Source organism: Anticarsia gemmatalis, chromosome 4 (assembly GCF_050436995.1).
Source record: "Anticarsia gemmatalis isolate Benzon Research Colony breed Stoneville strain chromosome 4, ilAntGemm2 primary, whole genome shotgun sequence".
In the NCBI taxonomy this organism is placed as follows: domain Eukaryota; kingdom Metazoa; phylum Arthropoda; class Insecta; order Lepidoptera; family Erebidae; genus Anticarsia; species Anticarsia gemmatalis.
The window spans coordinates 1,360,916-1,383,942 of record NC_134748.1 but is presented as its reverse complement, the minus strand read 5'-3'; the positions used below and the strand labels follow the sequence as shown (position 1 = coordinate 1,383,942).

Below are 23,027 nucleotides of genomic sequence, written 5' to 3'. Positions count from 1 at the left end.
TATTGATTTGACCTTGAGCCAAAACGTCTTGTGTCTAATCTACTCCATATACGCCAGACAACTCTTCAGTCTATTCAAGCAATATGCATTTATGAAGCCCATTACCTTTAACGGCCTACAAAAGAGCGATGCAGAAACAAAGAAATTATTTATTACCCGATGAAAATTACTACAATGCATGAAGGTGATAAATGTTCAATTTGTCACGGTTTGTGTACACGCAATCTTTAAATACACAAATTGCAGCTCAATGGGCACATTGAGCCTGTTTGAAAAATGCGCTCGTTTCTCCTTGAAAAACAATAAAAGCAAGATTAAACGATTCTTGTCCGTGTGGGCTAAGTTTACGCTGCGTGGTCTTTGTGAATCCGCCCTTTTCATTGAAAAACAATGAAATTATAATTAGCTCAACTGAAGGCGTATTAATTACTGTAATTGCCATTTGGCATTTATGTATTCGAAGGTATGCGTTAGTATCGTTTGTAATTAATCGACTTCTCCAAAGATTTCTTTGATCAGTCTTCTTTTTCCAGCATTTGTAAAAATCTCGGAAATCGATATACGTTTTAGCGAACAGGTGTACTTTCAATAATACCGACGTTTTCGTTTACTGATCTACTTATATTTAGTAGCAGGAAAAGCGGATACCTAATGCATTTGATCATATCTTCGAATCCGATGGACATAGCAGAAAAATACCTCATGATTGAAAGAGAAATGACATAATCTTTACAGTTTCTATACGTTTAGACTATTCGTGTCAGTGATTCAGTATAATTCTCTAACCCCCGGTTTTTGAGGTATTAGTTATTGAGTTATAGCGGTAGTATATCTATTTAACATCGTTATAACCCATATAAAAAAATATATTGAATAGATAAACTGTACTAACTAAATGTACTCAGAAACCGGGCATTATTCAAGTAAGCAGCTTCGACATCAACTGCTCTCCCAAGCTTACAAACATTGTAACTCATTGAACAACTCGATAACAAGCTATTGAATACCCCATTCAATACGGCATTTAATTACAACTTTACGACCAATTTTACAACGTCTGCTTTATACAAGATGAACGATTAAATGTCGCTTGAGATGCACGCGAGTAGTACAATTGTAGGCAGTTTTAAAATAGCCGTGTAATGAGCCGCAATCTTGACTAGTGACGTTGTACTATCAATTGGTTTGACAATAACATGACGGAGTTTCCAGGTTTATGTGAATGGATAGGTATTTTGATGAACATTTGAAAGTGCAGTAACAATGCACGAGCTTGTCCGACAGTGCCGGATACTGTCCCAATAGATTGTGTGAGTGACGGAATAGTGTCCAATAGAGAGTGGCTAGTTTCAGTCGGCTTACTGATTTAACTTGTGAGTTCAAATACCTTTTTTTAAAGACAACTCCCGCACTAAGAATTATTGCTCTTGTGTCGCGGAGACTTTTAAAAACATACACACAGCGGACACAAAGGACAACCAGAAACGAAACAACTATTTGTGGGTCGCACAATTAATTGTACCCTGTGGGAATAGAAATCACGACCTTCCGACGCAATGGTAGTGATGTGGTGACCTAAACACTGCGCAATGAAGAAGACCTCCATGCAGTCATATCATAGATGGATAGCCGTTTAGCCTTATTTAAGCTGTTTAACGCTGATTTTTGAGAAGCATATTAAAAGTCAGTCCTATCATGCCAAAGGTCTTCGGGAGCTTTGCATCGAGAATGCGGCAATTTCTTGGATCATTAAGTTACTAAACATAAAGTTCATAGGTCGGACTACTAATTAGTTCTACTAGACAAGACTAATGACTACTAATTATAATAGTCTGTGTTAATTGCAGTCTGCGTGTAAGTATGTTTGTGTTGCGACAGATTTAATGGCTACAATTCACTAGCTGCATAAAGGAGTGAGAAAGTGAGCAATGATCACGAAACATGACATGTGTTGACGTTATTTCAATATTACTATTGTTTATTCAACGTTGGAAGAAATATTCGCAAAAAACGTTGCACTCAACGGTTGCTAAATGTTTGAAAAGATAAGCAACTGTGTTGTTATTGTTACGCGATTTCCAATACTTTATATGTCGTTCTTTAGTGTTAGTTCGGCTACTACTTAGTTTGGTTTTCTAATCATGCATTTGATTAATGAATTCTATTGAAGTGAGATGATTAATTTTTCATGTTAAGATCTCTGTCGTAACAAAATGCTTTATTGCGGAAGGAAGTCGCCCCTCTGAGCGTATCGTACAAATCGATTAATTTATAAATGGATGTGTCCTGAGCAAAATACAAACTGCGGTTTGCTTAGACAGTCATTGAGAATGTAGAATATTTAAAAGTTTATTTTTTTCTCTCAAACAGGAACAGACACAGATCTGAGAAATATCTGCTATTCTGTATTATCCAACCCTTTGAGTAACTTTATGCACAAAAAAGTATTGAACAACAATTCCAACTAGATGTGGTAATCGAGTTACAACACAATCAATCAATAAATCATTCCCATCTCTTTATAGCGGAAGAGCACATTACTACAATTGTCCCATTAGAACTGTACTGTATGATTAAGTGATAATTATCGTACAAATAGCGTGTATGTACAATAGTGAGTATTTCACAAGGAAGTGAATTTTCCGTGAGAAGTTGTAGTAGTGGTATGGACCGAGTGATCGCCCAGTACTTCGCTTCCTACATAATTAAGTGAAAGGTAATGTAAGTTAACGTCTTTAGAAAGGGGTTGACAACCTTTTTACTGTGGAGTTTTATTCAAAGACCATGCAATGTTGACATGAATAGGAAACATTATAGATTAGTAGCGCGATTCTCTACAATCAGAACCATCTAGTATCCAGAGTTCGATACAAAAAAATGTACTGCAAAATATTTTCTACGACGTCCACTAGAGACGCTGCTTATTTTCGTACGATTTTTTCGATAGCTAGCCGGTTGTCGAAAGTAGTAGAGAATCGGGGTACTGTAGATACATTGAGAGCAAGTTTCAGTTAACGAGCCTACTGAGGTAGACCTAAGAGATTATAAGAAAAAAAATCATACTTAAGTTATGCACTTAGACATAATATAATATGTATGAATATTAAGTTGCTCTCTCATAGATTCAAGTAGAATATAATTTACCGAAGTAATTACTTGCGATGTTCATTTAGATTTTTCTGTTCAAAGATGAGTGATTATTTTTACGGTTGTCAACTAATTCGGCGACAACCAATGTTATGAATGATTTATGATAAAGGGGATAACAAAGGATGTCTGTCTGTATAGTCTGTATGCTGCACGGTACGTGGCTCTCATGGAAAAATGCGCAACACACGAATGTTATAAACGATTATTTCGATTTTTGACCTTAATAGTCGCGACGTGATACTCATGCTTTTAGGTCTTAATAAAATACGATTATAATCGCTATAGACTTTTACACAGTTGCTATTTAATCTTTAATATATTTTATATTAAATTAGTTTTGCCTACGACTGCAAATATTGTCAAGATTTAAGTCTAAAAAAACTTTTACAAGAACAATATAGGTACAGTTTTCTATGAGACTACCCTTTTGAGCTGATGTTGAACTAACTGCAACTTTGCATGATCACATAAATTTACAAGCATAGCACTTATAACGTAAGTTGAGAACTCCATATTATAAACTTTTAAGGGAACGACAGAATATAGGATCGAAATTATTATTTCTTGTTTCCAAAATGTAACTTAAGTCATTTTATTTGAAATAATTTAAGTACATAGAATTCAAATGTTCATCACCTCTGTAGTACGAAAAAGAACAGTATCATAGTCTTATACCTTTATCAACGATGTTAAATGAGACGCGTCTCGCTCGATGATTTTATTTCACATGCTATTCCTCTTGATTGCGATTAATTACTGTTGTTGAAGGGCATTGTTTTACTCGTAACAATATAACTACACACATTTGTTTTGTGTCACTTTACGCTGGACTTCCCTAAGATTATAGACATTGAATGCTTGTTTAAAATGATAATTTACGGATGTAGTTTTTGTTCTGGTAGTAGTAAAATACAATAAGGCCGCCGAATGTACATTATTATAGTATTTAGATTAAAGATTTCACGGTTATAATTTATTTCGTTTTATTTTCCTGATACATTGTGTACATAAAGAGAATTTTAATATTATTTTTAAGATACGTTTTTATCGCTGGGTACGTACGTGGTCTTTCCATCGAAGTCATCTTTCTAACGGAATGTGGGAGAAGTCGGCTGTCAGTATTATTTGTTCCCAGTCTTCGCTACAATAGTGCATATGAAGTATTATCGGGCTGAATATAGCATAAAATAAACAATATCTATAGCTACTTACTTCGGTTAGCGAAAGATTATAAAGAATGGCTAGAACAAGGAGAGGACTGTATCTATTACCCCCGGTTTCTAAGTACATTTAACGGTAGTTTATCTATTCAATAGCGTTTTTTTATATGAGTTGAAACGCTATTGAATAAATAAACTACCGTTAAATGTACTCAGAAACCGGAGGTTAGTGATGGTCCTGGTAACACTACGCGGGTGAAATTACCTGTGTTTGAAATGGTTGAACTATAAATATGGTATTTCAGTCGATTCATTGATACTGGTTATACTAATAACCTCAGAGCTAAGAAAAATATAGACGTTATGTCGTGCCAAATTTTCAGTTTGTTTTGGCATGAGTTGAATGATCTCAATCAAGGTATAAAAATATTAATTATCTCAATTTCCTTTCGAACGTTAATCTATAATTAACTTATGAAAATATTATAAACAACTACATCAAAAACGTTCCCGAAAAGGTTCTTTAGAAAAATTTTAGTACCTATACAATAAATGAAATGATAATTAAATTACTTGTATACAATATTGGGTTATGTCCGTGGCTCCGCTCGCGTTCATATCCAAAAAAAGTATATACACTCAGCGGCAGAAAAAGTGGCCCAAGCGCTTATCGTGAATTTGTAAACAAATAAAGTAATATATGAAAGATATATTGTTGTAAAAAGTTGCGAAGTGATCTGTTTACTGTTATGAAGTGTTGAATTTCAGATTAATTTAAGTTACGGATGACCTTTTCTAACAATGTGTGTTAGAACTGAATTCAGTGTTGATTCGAGAGGTCAGTTGAATTCTGTATTTTGAAATATTGCTGCACGGAAACGATTTTCTTATGATTTTTATTGATTATTGGTCTATTTAGATTTTAGAAAAGATTTGAAGATGCCACTTACTGCTGAAAAAGTGGCTTAGGTGGTCTTGTTGTCCGTTCAGGCCCATTACCATTGAGAGGTGGCTGCATTTTTCAATGTATCGCGTACCACTTTAAGGTCTGCGATTAGGAGGTATTGTGAGACTGGTCTCTACACGCGGCGACCAGCAATTGGACGAACATGATGTACATCCGCAAAAGATGACCGATTTGTTAACCTTGAGGTGCTGAGAAACCGCTTTCTGACAGCGTTTGAGATTCACTAGAGGCTTCAAGCGGCACGCGGAGTCATTCTTAGTGAACAGAACATGAGGCGAAGGATAAAAGAACGTAATTTACAGGCAGGAAGACCAACCCGAGTACCAGAACTTGAGAGACACCATCGAGTTACGCGATTACGATTTGCTCGTAAACATGTGAATTGGCTATCGACCAATGGAGCAAGTTCTTGTTAACCGATGAGTGCTGAGTAGCATTAAGAGCACCAAATGGTCGTGAGAGAGTGTAAAGACGCCATTAAGGACGGTTTTTTCCCAACACAACACTTCAGACGGTCAGTTACAAAGGTAGGTCTGTTATGGTATGGAGAGGTGTATGTGTGGAGGCACGTACGGAGCTTGTCATCGTAGATCAGCGCCTAACAGCAGCCGGGTACATTGAAGAAATCTTCCAAGACCATGTTGTACCACTTATGGATTTCATTGGTCGGGAGGATTAACTCTAATGCAGTTTAATGCGCGCGCTCATAGCGCCCGCGTTGTGGAATCGCACCTTGCTGATATCGGGATTCAAAAACTGGCTTAGCCTGCTCGCAGTCCAGACATCAACCCCATAGAACATGTCTGGCACATGCTAAAAAACAGTGTATGTGCACTGCCCAACCCACCAGAATCACTTGGTGAGCGAAGAACCGCTCTAGTCAGAGTGTGGGATAAAGTTCTTCAAGAAGTAATTAAAACATCCTCCAAAGCATGCCAGAATGCATGCAGGTCACCATAAATGCTAGAGGAGTTAACACGCGGTATAAACTAGATTTTTTCTTTGGTGCAGAATTAGTTTTTTGCAAAAACTTTCAATAAGCGATTTCGACAAAAGCTGTATTTTTTTATTTTTCCCATTTTTGATTGAAAATTACGACTATTTAGTGTAAATTGTAACTAAACTTGCGTATAAACTGTTTAACTAATAGTTATAGCCAAAATAATAACCATATATTGATATTCTAAAAAGTTTTATCGTAGTTTTGCTTTGGGCCACTTTTTCTGCCGCTGAGTGTATAATAGTTAAGCCTAGTAGAAGATAGCCCGCGTCTAATTCTGAGACATTTTTTTTCTTAATCGGTTTAACTTTTTGGCATGTGATAAGAAGGACAATAATATTAATAGTATGAAGACATGGATTCCACTAATCTCCTCGAATTTGACGGCCGCAGTCCCGAAAACCTCAAAACAAGAGTTATCATCAAACATGTGAAATATTCCTATTCCTATTGTTCGAAATTTTCAATGTACACAATGTGTATAAACGTAATTTTCGACTACAACAACATTTTCCTCGTGTTAATTAGTTACGCTAATCGTCGAATTAATTTCTGTAATTGTTTAGTCCATTGATAAGTGAGACTGACACATGTCGGGTTTTTAGTACACTTTTTTCTATGAGAGATCATTTATATATTAGAGCTGGGCTACATAGGGGACTCCTACCACGTATCCGCAGTGAAAACCTAAAGAGTGCTTGAAATTCTTGCAAACCAAAAGTATTTCGGAAGAAGAGTGATCAAAGAGAGTATTCATTTACTAAACACGATTTCCCTTATACTTTATAATCATTACGCGTTCCGCATTGAAGGAAAAATTTTAAGTGGCGCTTAAAAGTACACTAAGCTATTGCCTCTAACTGCGAATCCGATTGATATGTGGGTGTTCTTTAAATTTGAGACACATTTCACATACCTTCATAATAACAAGCCGCTTTCCTGTATAACGCCACTTGGTACAATCCCTACAAACTTCCCTTGCCTCATTTTCATCCGGATACATCTTGTCATACAGAAGACATGTTTCAGTCCTCGGTTATTAACCAGATTGGTGGTCGCAATTCGCAAGTGTAAGCAAGTCTTTAGTTGTACAACGCAGTTGATAGTTTTTACTACTGGGTTTTTATCGATCTTCGTGTAATAATAGATTTATCGATGCACCTCATCGTTCTTTATTTACTGAAGTTTACGTTTTATTACTTTATAGTGCCATCTAGATATAGATTAATGACGTAATTTATGCTATTTGATGCAAATGTTGATTGTATCAAGTAATTTTTAAGGTTTTATGACTTCATAGATTGAGTGAAAGTCGTTATTACTTTTATCTTTACTACTTTGTCAACATACTTGATGCTTTTTTTTTGATAATACGTATAGCTGGAACTACCAACCAGATTATTTTTTTTTTGGTTTTAGCTAACCATGATAAAGGATACATGCTATCTGACACCATAAAGTGACCATTTAGAGCGAGTAACCATATACTAACGAAAACGCGAGTGAAACTTCAGGGAACAGCTAGTCGAGAATTATTGCACTTATTTCTTAGAATAATAAAACGCCAACTGATGTCTGTTCTCTCTGCGGCCCTCGGCCTTTAAGCTCGTAATTGATTTTGAAAAAATGCAATATTTTGAAAGTTAGTTCTTTTACAAATTTAACCGCAATTCCAAAAGAATCATTGCAATTCCAACTGGATGCTGTCCATCCCGCTAGATACACGTGTCGAACAATTGGAGGTGTGACGTGTGCACGTGACGTCACGCGGTCCACGATTGCGCGGAAGTGCGCTATAAACGTGTTTACTTGTGAAACAATGCTGCGCCCAATGGGTACACCCACCCTCGTTGTTCGTTATGTGACTCGTTTCGGTGACTTTCCTTCCCTCGTGACGCTGGCTTATGTCTGGGGCTCTAGTTGGCTGGAATTTATTTTTGTTGGTTTTCTTTTCTGGAATTGCTGATTGCTTGCGACGACTTGCCTGCTGTGGTGTGGTTGTTTTATCTTTAGACTTTCAAGATAAAAATATAGAACCACTAGAATCTCTCGTAGGATTTTTCTTTTGACGTATTGAACCCGGATATAATGTATGTTTAATGAATGTTTGCAAATAACTTTCATGAATATCGTAATATACGAATTCGTCTACGGTAGAAAACTGTTTTAAAATCATCATCTGTCTCTATATGTATTAGGTGTTAGTATATTTCATAAAACTGAAACCCTTTTGTGATTGTGTCTTAAATGCCCGGTTTCTGAGGTACATTTAGCGGTAGTTTACCTAATCAAACTGTCATTGTTATATGAGCTTAAACGCTATTGAATAGATAAACTACCGCTAAATGTACCTCAGAAACCGGGGGTATGTGTATGAATAGTAGACTAGACCCATATTTTATGAGTATGACCAGTAACATAATAGAATTGATTGGTATGTACTTTATGAAGATTACACCCATAGTAAGAAAGTACTCCAGTTTTATTCGCCACAATAATTCGGATACAGTAGCGGGATCTCATTGTCGTATATATTTTATTAGCACCTTATACGTCGGTGATAGCTAATGAAAATGTGGTTATCGTATCAACCATGTACTGCAGTCGTGAATGGTTACTGTTATAACCGGTATTGAGACCTTATAAGCTAATTTTCAGTCAATTCAGGATATTGCATAAAGTCAATGAAATTTATTATTAGAGCGTTTGACATAGGTATGTCTTAATCATTTTTTTAAACATGAATCAAGGCTTACGGCTTGGCTCCTGTAGCGCGATTCTCTACAAGCCGGTATGGTTGAGTAAATATCATACATATTTGAAATCTATACTAATATTATAAAGCTGAAGAGTTTGTTTGTTTGTTTGAACGCGCTAATCTCAGGAACTACTGGACTGATTTGAAAAATTCTTTCAGTGTTAGATAGCCCATTTATCGAGGAAGGTTATAGGCTATATATCATCACGCTACGACCAATAGGAGCAGAGTACCAGTAAAAAATGTTATAAAAACGGGGAAAATTTTGACTCATTCTCTCTTATGTGACGCAAGCGAAGTTGCGGGGGTCAGCTAGTTTGAAATAAAGTGCAAAAATTGTTCCTACGGCCTCCGTTAGAGGCACTGATCTGATATTCATACAAAAGTTATCGATAACGAATTGTCGGTAGTCAATAGTAGTAGAGAATTGCGGTACTGTTCTGGGTTGAATTGCGCACTCTCAAGATAGAAAAGTCTATAGTTTAAGTACCGGAAAAATGTTCGTAATGGATTTAATTAAGCAAACGAGGTTTTTTCACATGATTAAGAACAATCCACAAGGTAATAAGTCTGTGGTTTCAACGTATGGTGTGACCTCGGATCCACCGTGATTAAGGTGCACAAGCCTCGCTCGCTTATCGTTCAATCGTTTATCCGGTCTGCTGCAGAGGTCAATAACCAACATTGAATGCAATATGCTTATTGATTGATTCCACACATTGATAAACAAAAATATACCAACAAAGTGAAATTCGTTGAGATGTCTGCTCCATAAATAAATTCCATCAATTGATTGATGGTATCAAAGAAAGATAATTCCATCAATTGTCAAACATTCTGAGAAGAACCGCCGGTTTTTTTGTGACGTCGTTGTTATTCAGGGCAAAGGAAATCCTATTGAGCCTGTTTCTTATACCTGTTTAATTGTTAGTCATTTGACTGGTGACGTTACTTTGATTCTTGATATTGATGACTGACGACATAATTGTGGCGTAGTCCGCTTACTCTGTTCGTCACAAAATACTTATTGGTATTTGGTTTTAATTACGATCCCACTGTACTACCTGCAATCTGACTGTCCCATTGGGAGTTTAATTAAAGAAAAATCTATGGTCTTTTTATTTATTTATAATAAAGAACTTAGGATTTACTTTACATTCCTTCTGTCTAATAAAATATCTGGTATTTATCTGTTTGTAAAGAAATATATGAAAAATTGGGGGGTCTTCATTTCAAAAACACTGATTCTAAATGAACTAAGAATACTCTAGAATGTACCTTTAAGTACAAACTGAATTCACGGGAATTCTATTGTTTGTTGAAATTATGTTTCTATGATCCGGAAGCAGTAGGTGTATTAGTGCGTCATAGTTTGGCTACACGTACAGAAATCACCTGCAGTTAAAAGGGTACAATGATAGATTTCTTTGAAGCGAATGGCATGCCGACAGCACGTACAACACTGATAGTACATTTCTAGTAACTTTCTGAATCAACAATAAGAAATACAATGACGTTTTAGGAAATAGTGACTTCATCAGTCACCTGTCATGTCACGACTATTCGATTATAAGATTTGACTAATCGCGGGCGCGACAAGTACTCCTTGTTAAACCGTTACACTTATAAAAAGTTATGTTATTAAAATTTGCTTAAGACCATCTTGACATTATACTAGCATTGAAAGTAAAACGTATGTACTGAGAATGTGTAATAGTAAAACAAGGTCTAGTTGCTCAAATTGATAATTCTGCTGTACAGAAATATAGAGTTATTTCCTTCTCTTTACTCATAAGTTATGCCTATCCCTATACGTCTACAATTCTATTGACAGATAATAATATCATAGGGTGAGCCCCTGGGCCATCTAATTAACGCTTCCTAATTACAAACTGTAGTCTAACCACTAAGTAGAGAGCATTATATGTAAGGTTCCCAGCTGGTGGTCTATATAATTCTGGATTTGATCATCAGTGGCCCGCAGACTTACGCAACTGGTAGTGAAATCGACAAATAGTTGTTTCGAGTTTGGTTGCACTTTGTGTCCGTTGTTTTTTTGTTGCGGGAGTTGTCTTTTTAAAACGAATAAAAAAGAAGGCTTTCTGCTAAATTGTCGGCCTATATCTACCTTATATTACATGTCATTCATCTTTTTATATTTTACAGTTTCACAGTCGAACTATACTTGTGCAAATACTTTGCTATGACTGACGTCATATCTCATATAAACAAGTGATACACGACTGACTCACTCTTGAGGAGATAAAGCACGTAAGATGCTGTTATCATGCTGTTTAAGGAAAAACTTATCACATGATTGTCTTGCTCATTGCCAGCTGTTCAGTCATTAGAGTTAAGTGTTCTCTTGTATGGTTTCTGGTGCTAAACCTAGTGCCAAAAACGTCCAGGTTACTTGAAAGTGTTTACCAAAAGCGATTACTTATGAGTGTCTATTTGCCGGTATGATCAGGTGTTATATGGGATGAAGGTACCATCAGCTATCGTTTCACTAGAGCTTCGATGTATTGGCATCAACATAACATACATCATTATGTTACGTAGCATAATGTTATTCGAAAATTCGTTCTTTTATTGGTTCATGCTTCTTGTTGACTGTTTTTTACCTCCGTCTTGGTATTTTGCTATTTAAAAATACTTAAGTTACATGTTGGCGCAATTTGAATATGTTTAATTTTTAGGTCTGTTAAACATAATAGTCTCAAGCAATCAACCTTATTTATCTCTTGGCTATAAATAGACATAAAATAGAATAAAAAACATGCGTTAGTTTCGTAATTACGCAAAAAAATCATGTCCAAGTTAAAATTGCCATTTATTGTAACAACGTCTATTTCGAGCGTAATTAAGTTCGTGTAATAATATATCTCAGTCAAAAACAACGAAAAAAATACAAAAATAATGACTTCCGACTGAGATATGGTAATTTATGATATGAAAATTATTGGAATCTTCCCCTTTACCATCGATATTGATGTTTCCGTAAATCTTAATCATGAGATAACATCAGCAGTTTGTTTCTTTGTGAGAGACTTACCTTGCCGCCGGCGCCTGAGAGCTTATGAAATCATATTTGGCCCGCTATGATGACGAGTTGTACCTTAGTACCTAGTATTTATGTATAATATTTTTTTATGGTATGATATAAATCAACTGTTACGTCGCATAACTTTATTTGAAGAAAACTCTATTTTGTCAATTCGCTGATAAGATATGGAAATCTCTAAAAACGTCTAGTTACATTCAAAATGAAATAGGTTTTTATTGAAATGTTAAATTAAGGTTCAAATTCCCAATTTCTACAACCATCGGCTTTACTCTCAAAAGTTAAATTCTTATCTTTCAACAGCATATCCAAATAATTACAAAGTTCAAAGTCATTAAAAACTTCAAGCATATTTTTAAAAGTAATTCCGTATGATATTAAAACTATTGGGTTATTAATAACATCTTCAGTTTTATTACACATCCGTTCTGACCGTTGTTTGTTTAGATTTAAAAGAGTTTTATATAAAAGGAACGGTAGAGTACTAGGTCATGTCAATAAACTACTATCCACTTTAGTGAATGGTTGAATTTCAACGAATCGTAAAAATTTTATATAAATCAGGAAACCAATAAACGTTTCTAGAACTACTATATGAAAAACTGTTTGTAAAATTATAAATATGTTTTTGTAGCTCAATTCTCTACCACTATTGACTATCGACAATCGGCTAGCTATCGATAAATTGTGTATGAAAATCTGTTCAGCGCTTCTAATGGGCGTCGTACGAACTATTTTGACTGTAAATTTTAAATGTCAAACTTTCAATACTCGACAGTACCCAATGTAGAGAATTGCGCTACAGATTTATTCTTTTAGCAAGCTCTCCAAACTTTATACAAATCTTTAAACTAATGACAGTTATAATATCTATGTTTTACTACGAACTAGACTCGGAAAATACCTATGTTCCTATGGGACCCACTAAATCCCAACACTTGCAACTGTCTGAGACCGGCACAAAATATAAGATTTGTTCGATATGCTTGTACTTTGGTAACAATAGGGTCAGAATGCACTACGATCTTTATTAAAAAGGACGTGTTCTTCTAAAATGGTCCTTGACATACTTGTTAGAGTCAGCTTAATGTAAATCCTGACCTTTCAGTATTTCGACGAATAGTCTAATGGAAACAGATGACCAGTTTCAGTCGATCATTTCCTTAAATTAATTGTTCCTAATCACGACAGTCTCTAATGTACCGGATTGTCCAATTATAATACTGAAGCTGCAAGCCATTGCCTACTCTAAATCAAAGAAATAAGGTTTAATTTTCATTGAAATTAGTGTTTTAATTGTTCTGTGAAAAAGTGAGGTGCAGACAAATAAAACTTTAGCATTCCTAAAATATGCTGAATTTTGGTGACGTTTTAGAGAAATTTTAAATATTATTTGTCTAAGATGACGCCAAGATGTTTATCTCCCGTTAAACAATACAAACAAAACAAAAACATTAAGCTTAGTACAGTTGGTGGGTATTTCCCACGACCACCATAACAAATGATTAGGCGTGCAACAACAAATTGTCGCCGGTCTCTCATAAAAACTGTACTTAGTAAAACTTTAAACAAAGGTACGTCACGTAATCGTTACATCCTGTATAACAGTAAAATGTCAGAGATCTTTACAGTCACCTTTTTCCTAGTAAATAAGTCTTAGAGAGTTTATCAGACTTGCTACACACATTTATTCTATCTTATCTTATATATCGTCTATCATGTATATCTATGTCATCGACCAGACAATGTCTTTTTCTATCAGTTTTCCTAAGATCTGCGCTCAAATAAAAATTGATACAATAGTTATTTTTAAACTCTTGTATCGTCTAACTGCCGAGCACGGACGTCGGACACTCTGATAGACCAAATAAGGAAAAAGATACGCATTACTTTTCACTCGTAGATAAAAAAACAGCATAGCAATTTTCCACATTTTGAAAATTACGTGCGTAAATTTGGTTATTTTATAATACGCTAGGGGTGCTGATAAATTTACCTCAAAAAATTCTCGGTAGCTCGATAATGAAAGGAAATCGTTCATAATATTGCACGTAGGTATTTCATAAAGTGTTACTTATAGGCGCAAAAGTTAAGGCCCCAATTATACCGCTCTTGACATATCACTACCAATCCAAAAAGGTTAAGTGCCACATTAATGACACTCTTTAATCTTTGCAGGCATACCGGAGATCGACGCAAGATAAATTGGCCTTTACACACATAGACATAGAGCTCAAATGGGAATGTAAAATGTGTCGTCACGGAGGACCGTCCAAACTTACTCAGATCACTTAAAAGCAGCGAAGGTGAGTTTTTTGCTAATTTGTTTTTAACTACTCTGCTTATGTGCTGTGTAATTTAGTAAAATAATTTACCCAATTCAAGATAATTATTGCTCTTGAAATGGATACTCCAGTGTCTGCGAAAGAGTTAAAGTAAATAAAACCGACTCAGATAAATTTTACCCGTTATTAAATAGTTTCCGGTTGGTTTGGTTAAGTTAATTACTGATTTGCGAAACTATTTTCTATTTTGCATTCTAAGCATTCGTATTATAATTCAGAAGAATGTTTTCACGCTAGATTTTTACTTGGAAATGAAAAATACTACCACTTATAGACCTCAAATCAGAAAGGCGGAGATAGTTTAACTTTTCTATTGTCGTTTTAGGCTAGTACATTAGCTAGAAACGTCCATTTATCTTAGTTCATGTTGATAGAAATTGCATGATCATCTTCATGATAATCTTAATCTTGCCATATCATATCATCCTTTCAGTCCAATTAGTTTCTATTAACATATAAAATAATATCTAGTTTTTATTAACCAAATCTAGTTTCAGTCCAGCGCAATTTTTTTTCCTTATATAATGTTAATTAATATTACTGTTTTAATCTAAGTGCATGGTCATATAGAACTGTATTTAAATATTTTCAGTACGTATTTTTTTTTCTATACTCTGGTTAACATTTCATCTGATAAGTTATCTTACAGATATCCAGAAGTGGTATAACTAGGCCTGAGTGTTAGTTTGTCTTTAATTGAAATGAAAAGATTTAATAGTTAATTTTAATCAGTCCGCTTTAGGTCACACAATGTCAAAATATTAATTATCAAATTAGTAGCTCGATTCTCTACTACTATCGACTACCGGCAACCGACTTGTCATCGAGAAATTTTGTATGAAAATCTGATCAGCGCTTCTGACGGGCGTCGTAGAAATATTTTGGCAGTACATTCTAAATTTTGATACTCGACAGTACCGACTGTGGAGAATCGCGCCATAGTAGTTGCTATTTCTAAAACAAATTAAGAATATCTGCAGATTTCAAAATACGAAATTTCCCAAAATAGATATCGTGATTTCAACAAAATAAATAAGCCAAGACCTTGGCAATAAAACTGCAATAAATATGGAAATATAATTAAGTCTGTACAACTGTACAAATAAACAGATTTTATACAATAGTATATTGAACCAGTGATGAAACTCTTTGAAGAAAATTAAGTATTACGTTAATGCAAGGAAAATAATTTAATTCAGTATTTTGAAAACATGTCATACCAGATAGAATAGGCTAAATAGATTTTATCCTTGAAATCCTGATTTTACGTTAAAGATATTCTAAAGCAGAAAAAATAATAACAGTTGATAACAAAATGTGTTTCATAAGGGTATTACTTTTTGTATCATTCGTATGATTGTGGAATATCTACCTACATATTTTTTGTATAGACTGAAATCTGGACTAACTGAACTTAACTAACTAACTAGGCTAATGTCCCAAACACTGAAACTGAAAAATTCAAGCAATCCCGGCTGAATCTAAGCTACCTAAAGTACCTTTATTTAATAAAAGAAAACGACATCTAAATATAGAACGTGATATTAAAGTAACAAATTATGGGTATTTCTAATGACTTCAGTTTTTTGCTATTAATTTCGCAAAATAAAAAACGTATTCAGCCAAGTAATGATCTAACATTACCACAATATATTATGACAGGCAGTTAAAATAACAATTTGGATTGAGCCTAGAGTTGCGTTATATCATATTTTTAAAGTTCCGTACCTAAAAGGTAAAAACGGAACCCTATTACTAAGCCTCCGCTGTAGTCTGTCTGTCTGTCTCCAGGCTGTACCTCATAAAACGTGATAGCTAGAAAGCAGTAATTTTCACAAATGATGTATTTCTGTTGCCGCCATAACAACAAATACTAAAAATTCAAAAAAATATATGAAGGAGGGTCCCCATACAATAAACGCGTTTATTTCGTATTTTTTGGTACGAAACCCTTCGTGCGTGAGTCCGACTCGCACTTGGCCGGTTTTTTTGTTATGCATCATCAGTCGTAACACACGGTGTAATAAATGAAAATAAAAACATGTATCACATCACGTTTTCATTGTGTAATGTGCGTATTTTAACGTGAGAGAACTCCGGTGACATAATGATATCAAGATGATATAATGAACATTTCAATCATCTATTGTGTCATTTGAGCTAGTTAGGGATTCCAGAACTACCTAGTCTAGAGTATTGTAGAGATCTTAGCTTAATCCTAGAAAGATAATCATATTGTATAGTAGAGAAAAGATCATCATCATAAAAAAAAGAAAAAAAAAAATAAAAAAAATAATAAAATTGACTCACGCTCGTCGTTATATTTTAAAATTGGTGCAACTTACTTTATTGACACGTACGCCACTCAGTAGCTCCCAGCGACCATTGAAATGTCCGAAACGCATAGGGATGCATTCGCGATATTAAGAAAGAGCGATATTTCGCAAACGCATGCGTAAGTTTTATGCAGACTATCTTTCTAGGATTAAATATGTCAGAGGTAGCCTAAAAATTGAAATAATGGTACAATTGACGACCTTATCGCATAATGGCAATCCCTTTCAGGCAACCAAAATATTATCTTTAGCTGTACATTGTGGAAAACCCCTTAAAGATAATAATTTATAATCTTCAAATAATTGTAAAGTATTTCAGCAAAAAATGTTCAAGTGGCTGTAATAATGTTACAGACTATTGTTTTTTTTCAGTCAATTATTTACAAATATAACTACAGTGCTCTGCAAAGGTCTGCTCCCGAATTAAAGTAGGTTTAGTTTGGTATCTTTTGAGGGCATGCTAAGTCCCCAACCCGTACTTGCCCAGTGTGGTGGACTTAGGCTTAACACGTCACTCATTTGGGACGAAATTCTTGCCCAGCTGTGGGACAGTAATGGGTCAAAAAAACGGTTTAAAGAGCTCTCAGCCAAACAAGGTACTATATAATAAATTAATTAAAATAAATTAATTATTTATTAAATGTGCAAAAATGTGTCTGGCAACTGTATTATTGAATAGTCACTTGTATATATAAAATATGTCACAGAACAAGCAATAAGATAAAAATAATAATAAAGCTTATCAGGCTAATTTTACACGTAGATAATGTTTGTTTATTTATCCGGATTTATATAAAAACGTGACGAGACGGTTTTACCCTCCCTTGTTATACTATAATACGTACATAATAATTTATGATGACATAGATATTAGGGTCTTTATTCTGATGAAATAAATTAACATAGAAACTAGGAAATGTAACATACATAGATAGCCTACAAATATTTAATCAACGCGATACGATTTGACATTGATCGCCAAATATGTTATCATTGTAATTTCTATAGCCTTGAAATGAATACAACATTGATTGTTTAACAAGATTAGCGAGCTGAGATACCTTTGGTCATACCACACATAGTAACCATAGTTTATGTTGCCATTGCATTGGTTTATAAACGGTAACAAGAGATACCTAGCTCTTTTACAAATAGGACGGTGTTTGACTGCCTTTGTGCATTCGGTAGTGTATCCGATTGCTGGTCATGCGGTCTCAGGTCGATTGAATAGAATTGATGAATACCAATAGTACTTTTCCCGACCCTCGTATCGGAAAAGTACTGTTGGTCTTTTCTAATAAATTGATATTAAAATAATTCCTTATAGTGGCTCTTAGTTTGATAACCAGCCCTGTAAAAGGCAATTAACTTGTCCCCTGCCTGCTACATACATATATTATTTATGTCTATGCAAATATGACAGTCGGTAATTTAAATTACCGCCATTGCAAAATAATTGCTGGAGGGTATTTTGATAGAAAATTCTCTCAATACATTAACATGCGAGGGCAGTTTTGACGCACATCCGTTGGTAGGACGACAACTACGTAATTGACTCATGTGCTTCCAATTGGGACAGATATCAACCGAATTTATTAGTTAAAGTTATAAAACTGCCTCTTAATTATCTTAATTCAATAAAGTCAGTTTAAGATAAATACTTTAAACTGGTCGGAGTGGAAAGTTGGGAAAATATCGTAACAATTCTATCACTCATCGTAGTGGCAAGGGTGACGACTAAGAAAAAACGATAACCTTCTGCATGATTCGGAATATTTGTCAACCGCGTGGGAAGGAAAATTTCCAGTTGTCACCCGAGGGATGGTGCTATAGACGACTGCTGAGAATATGAACCAAATACTGATAAAAAAGAAGAACGTATAGATTTTACTTTAAATTCTTGATCATAATATGCCTTGATAACCACAAGGGAACTTTCTTCCGTTCAAAGTTCATCTGAAAAAATGTGAGTCAAAATTTTCGTATGTTCTACCCGCAGTTATCTAATCTACATGCCAATATAAGCAGAGATAACACGACTATCGCCACTTAACGCTATTACCGATATACGGCCAGTATTGCCTTTGATTACCGATATTTTTACTTATTACGTACTTACGTAATTACTTAGTGCATACAAAATGGTTGACAAAAAATGTTCTTGCAGAATACGCCAGAACCACTGATCACTAGGGTATTTTTATGACAATGTTTTTTTATTTCTCGAAGGCAGAGCTACATGGAATATGTCCGTACATTCGGCTCAGTACTAAACTACCCGGCTACAGTGATTTCTCTTAAGAAATTGTACTTATAAGAAATTAGAAAAGCACTATGCCCGATCCGGAAATCTAAGCCGAAGCCTTATTATCAGTAACGCAATCCTCTTCAGGTATTGTCGAGTATCGAAAGTTTGATATTTAAAATGTACTGCCAAAATAGTTCTTACGGAGCCCGGTAGAGGCGCTAAACAGCTTGTGTAAAATTTCTCGATAGCTAGCCGGTTGTCGGTAGATGGTAGTAGAGAATCGAGCTACAGTGAACGCTTAACAATATCAGAGGCCGTAATTCTTTTTTCTGAGTAATATTAAATGTAGTGATTGCATCACTGCATACACTTAGTTTATTATCTAAAATGTCATCGAGATTGTTCAATTGTCCTTTCAATTGTATTCCCATTCAAAGTACCAAAATAACATTTCCATCATCACTATAACATTTACTCTATCTTTTGATCATTGTGTGGGTATGTATCTATGTTATATTTGTAAATGGATACAGTACGGTGTGTTTATTGTTTACGTGTAGTTGTAATTGTCTGATCTTGATTACAAATAGACTGTCTTGATCGTAATATCGTCTAGTAAACCTACAGATACTACTTAGTTGAATCATACGTGGTCTTGCCATTCAAACAGTGAAAGTCTAGGAAAATGGAGCTCGAAATTAACTAAATAAAATAAATATTTTTGTGATTGAATACGTAAAAACAATAAAAATAGTATTCGAAAATGCGGTGTCTTCAAAAACTAGTACACAGATTTGTAATTGAAGTGTATAAGTAATCGTAATGTATCTTGATTCTTCCGTATTAGTCCTTAACCCATTACTGTCCCACTGGTGGTCAAGGATCTCCACCCAAACGAGGAAGTAGTTAGGCTTTAGGTCACCACGTTGGCCAATTGCGTTATAAATTAAAATATTTATTTCATATGTAATTTATTTTTAAATTTATTTCATATGTATTTATTATAATAATGTCTCCTCTTTCCAGATGGTGCAACTACATCGAATACCCACCGTATATACCGTAATACTCCTATTACTACTACAAGCATCACTAGAAGCGAAGAAACCAAAAAGAAGAATATGTCCTATTGGGTTCCGAGTAGCATACACGAAGATCGAAGGAGAACCAATATGCTACCGACTAAAGGGACCCGAGAAATTCAAAGACACTTTCAAAGACTGCAGCGGGAATCTTTACACCGCGAAACTTTACGATAGTTTGAATTTAACTAATCATACTGAACAAGTATTATGGACTGAGTACAAGACTTCGTATCCCGGGGGACCTCTCGTTGACACTTCATTCACACAAACAACTGGTTCTCTCCTAGCAACAAGTTTCGACCTGGCAGATCTAAGACTAGATATCGCGGAAGAACTATGTGTCGTAAAAGAACCTGTAGGAAACTACACAATAGTGAGATGTGATGAAGAATACTACAGATACTGTTTCGTTGAGCCGTATCCCGAGGAAAGTATGACTCGTGAAGGTTGTGACGATTTAAAAGATTCTTGGAGGTTCTGGTCTCCAAGGTCTATGTGTTTGACGGCAGCTACCGCGGTGGGTGGTGGCCCAGTCAGAGCCACGTGGTCGCAATCTAATGAAATATGTGAGAAACGAGGTGGTGATATTTTGTACAGTGGGTGGAGGTACTCAAACAGTCCGATGCTACGGGTATCTGATTCGGATACGATATACCCGCTGCGAACAACTTATGATCCCAGTCATAACACTACTATTAGACATGGTGCTGATTTCATGGTAAGTTTATTTGATTAATATCTTGCCATTTTTAACTGACATCAAAAGGAGGTGGTTTCCAATTCGTCGGATTTCTTTTTGTTTTAATGTTCTATTAAATTGTGGGTATATTAATCAGACATGAAGAATTTTTATCCTTGATTAATCATACAAATGTAGGTAGCATGAGACTGCCTGGTGACGTTTTGCTCTCACGCAAAACATTTTTTTAGTAATATTTATTTGTGTTCTTTTATTTCGTGCGCTATTGTTTTAGACGATACAAAAATGTGTGCGAATGGACGGTGTATATAGGTGTCATGTAGAAGTCAAAAAATGCTTTCATGGCCATGCGAGTCTCACCAAAACATTCATAGTTCCAGTGAGGGTGTGTGACAATACATTTCATCGATACTAACATGTATTTGTGAATGTTGTCAAAGAACTTTCGCTCTAACGTTTAATATACTATTATTTTAACGGCTTGTGTCACATTTTTCTGAATAATTGTGAATGTGTATGTGATTTAACATCAATGCGTGAATAACTAACTACACTTTTGAGAATATGAGCTTGATTACTGAAATCATTTTCATTAGTGACTATGCACTAGTTAGAAGTGTAAGATATAACAATAATTTAGTTTAGTTATTATCACATTTATTATTAACAACATTATTATTCATATAATTCACAACAGTTTTATAAGATTCTTCTAGGATATTATGTACAAAACATTTAAAACAATCCTCAGAAGCCGGTTGCTGACTGTTTTTAATTATTTTTGACTATGGGATATAACATGCATATATTATTATAAATGACATCTTAAGTTACTATTGGAACAACAATCGCGGGATGTTGTGACATATAATATAGCACAGTATGAACGGTCTGAAATATTATATCTCAATTTGTAAAGATCCTATAGCCAAAAACCGGCCTTTTTACCATTTTATTAACCGTTTAAGGACAGTCATTAACTTTTTAACAACCCCCTCCTCCCCTATTAATATTGTTTAACATTTCTATGTATTTTCAGAGACAGCCTGCGGGTACAGCGACAGACATACAAAATAGCACTGAAGAGATATCATTCGGTGCACTGAGTAACGGTGTATACGGCGTGGTCAACAGCTCGTATATATTCTTTGACGTCATTTGCGAAAAAGTTGTGGAAATCTATCCGGTTAAACTAAAAGTTAAAGTTGATGAGTGAGTATTATTACTGATTTTTTCTTATATGTGCCTATTTTAAAAATTGTGATGCTTAGAACAAAAAAAAGGTACTAAAATGACAATTGGTTTTGGTTGCAAATTGCACGTTTTGCAGCGCAATTCTCCTCAATCAGAACTATCGAGATTTAACACTGCCATTGCCATTATTATCCAAAGCCGATTGACGATAGTAGTAGAAAATAGTCCTTCAGACAATGCCTGGTTTGCTGTCACCGGGGTGATAACTGATAGGAAAATTCCCAGTTGCCAAGCCGGGGAAAGTGTTAGACTACTGGTTATAATCTTTCTTTCATTTTCAGCGAAGACAGATTAGTATTAACAACAAACGCAACAGTAAACGAGAGTAACATCCACTGTTTCACGGACTCAGAGACTTACTACCCGACTCCCGTCAAACACAGCCTCGATAGAAACGAGGACTCGGAACAAACATACGTACTCACAGCAGAAGCAGATGGATACTACTGGTGCATCAACATTGACTCCAGACGATACCAAGTTTCCGAATCAAATAAATTTCTATGGATAAGAGAAGAACAATCTTTAAACTCTACATACGCAATCAGACTGAAATTCGGCTTCGAATACGACTTCAATAATATAGAAAAAGTCAGCAAAATCTGGGAGAAGAAACTGAGAGATTATATATTTTATTCTACTAAGTATTACGAAATCAATACTGAAATCGATCGGGTTGAGAATGAAACTTTTCAAGATACTTTGAAAGAATTTAAAAGGACTCATGAAGGGTTGAAACCTAAGGGCCTGATTATATTTGGTATGAGGATAAAGAAGATATATTTGGATAGAAAGACTGCTGTGGTGCACTTTCAGTTGAATCCGACTATGAAACCGGTGCAGCCGGGGTGGTGGGAGAATCTGTATGTTATTTATATGAAGCCTGTACACTATTGCGAGATTGGCGGCCTACAGTTTAGTGAGTATTTATTTTAACATATAATCTCAACACCAAGACAC

At 35.1% G+C, this 23,027-nt stretch overlaps 1 protein-coding gene across 2 annotated transcripts in view; it reads left to right on the top strand.

Moving 5' to 3' along the window:
• Positions 1 to 23,027, top strand: part of LOC142972144 (uncharacterized) — a 47,247-nt gene that overhangs the window by 14,171 nt on the left and 10,049 nt on the right. For both annotated transcript variants that reach the window (XM_076112983.1, XM_076112982.1), the window contains exons 2-5: positions 14,278 to 14,405; positions 20,055 to 20,831; positions 21,853 to 22,025; positions 22,349 to 22,986. In XM_076112983.1, the coding sequence (XP_075969098.1) occupies positions 20,055 to 20,831; positions 21,853 to 22,025; positions 22,349 to 22,986 (1,588 nt within the window). In that variant the 5' untranslated portion in view covers positions 14,278 to 14,405. The remainder of the gene's footprint in view (positions 1 to 14,277; positions 14,406 to 20,054; positions 20,832 to 21,852; positions 22,026 to 22,348; positions 22,987 to 23,027) is intronic.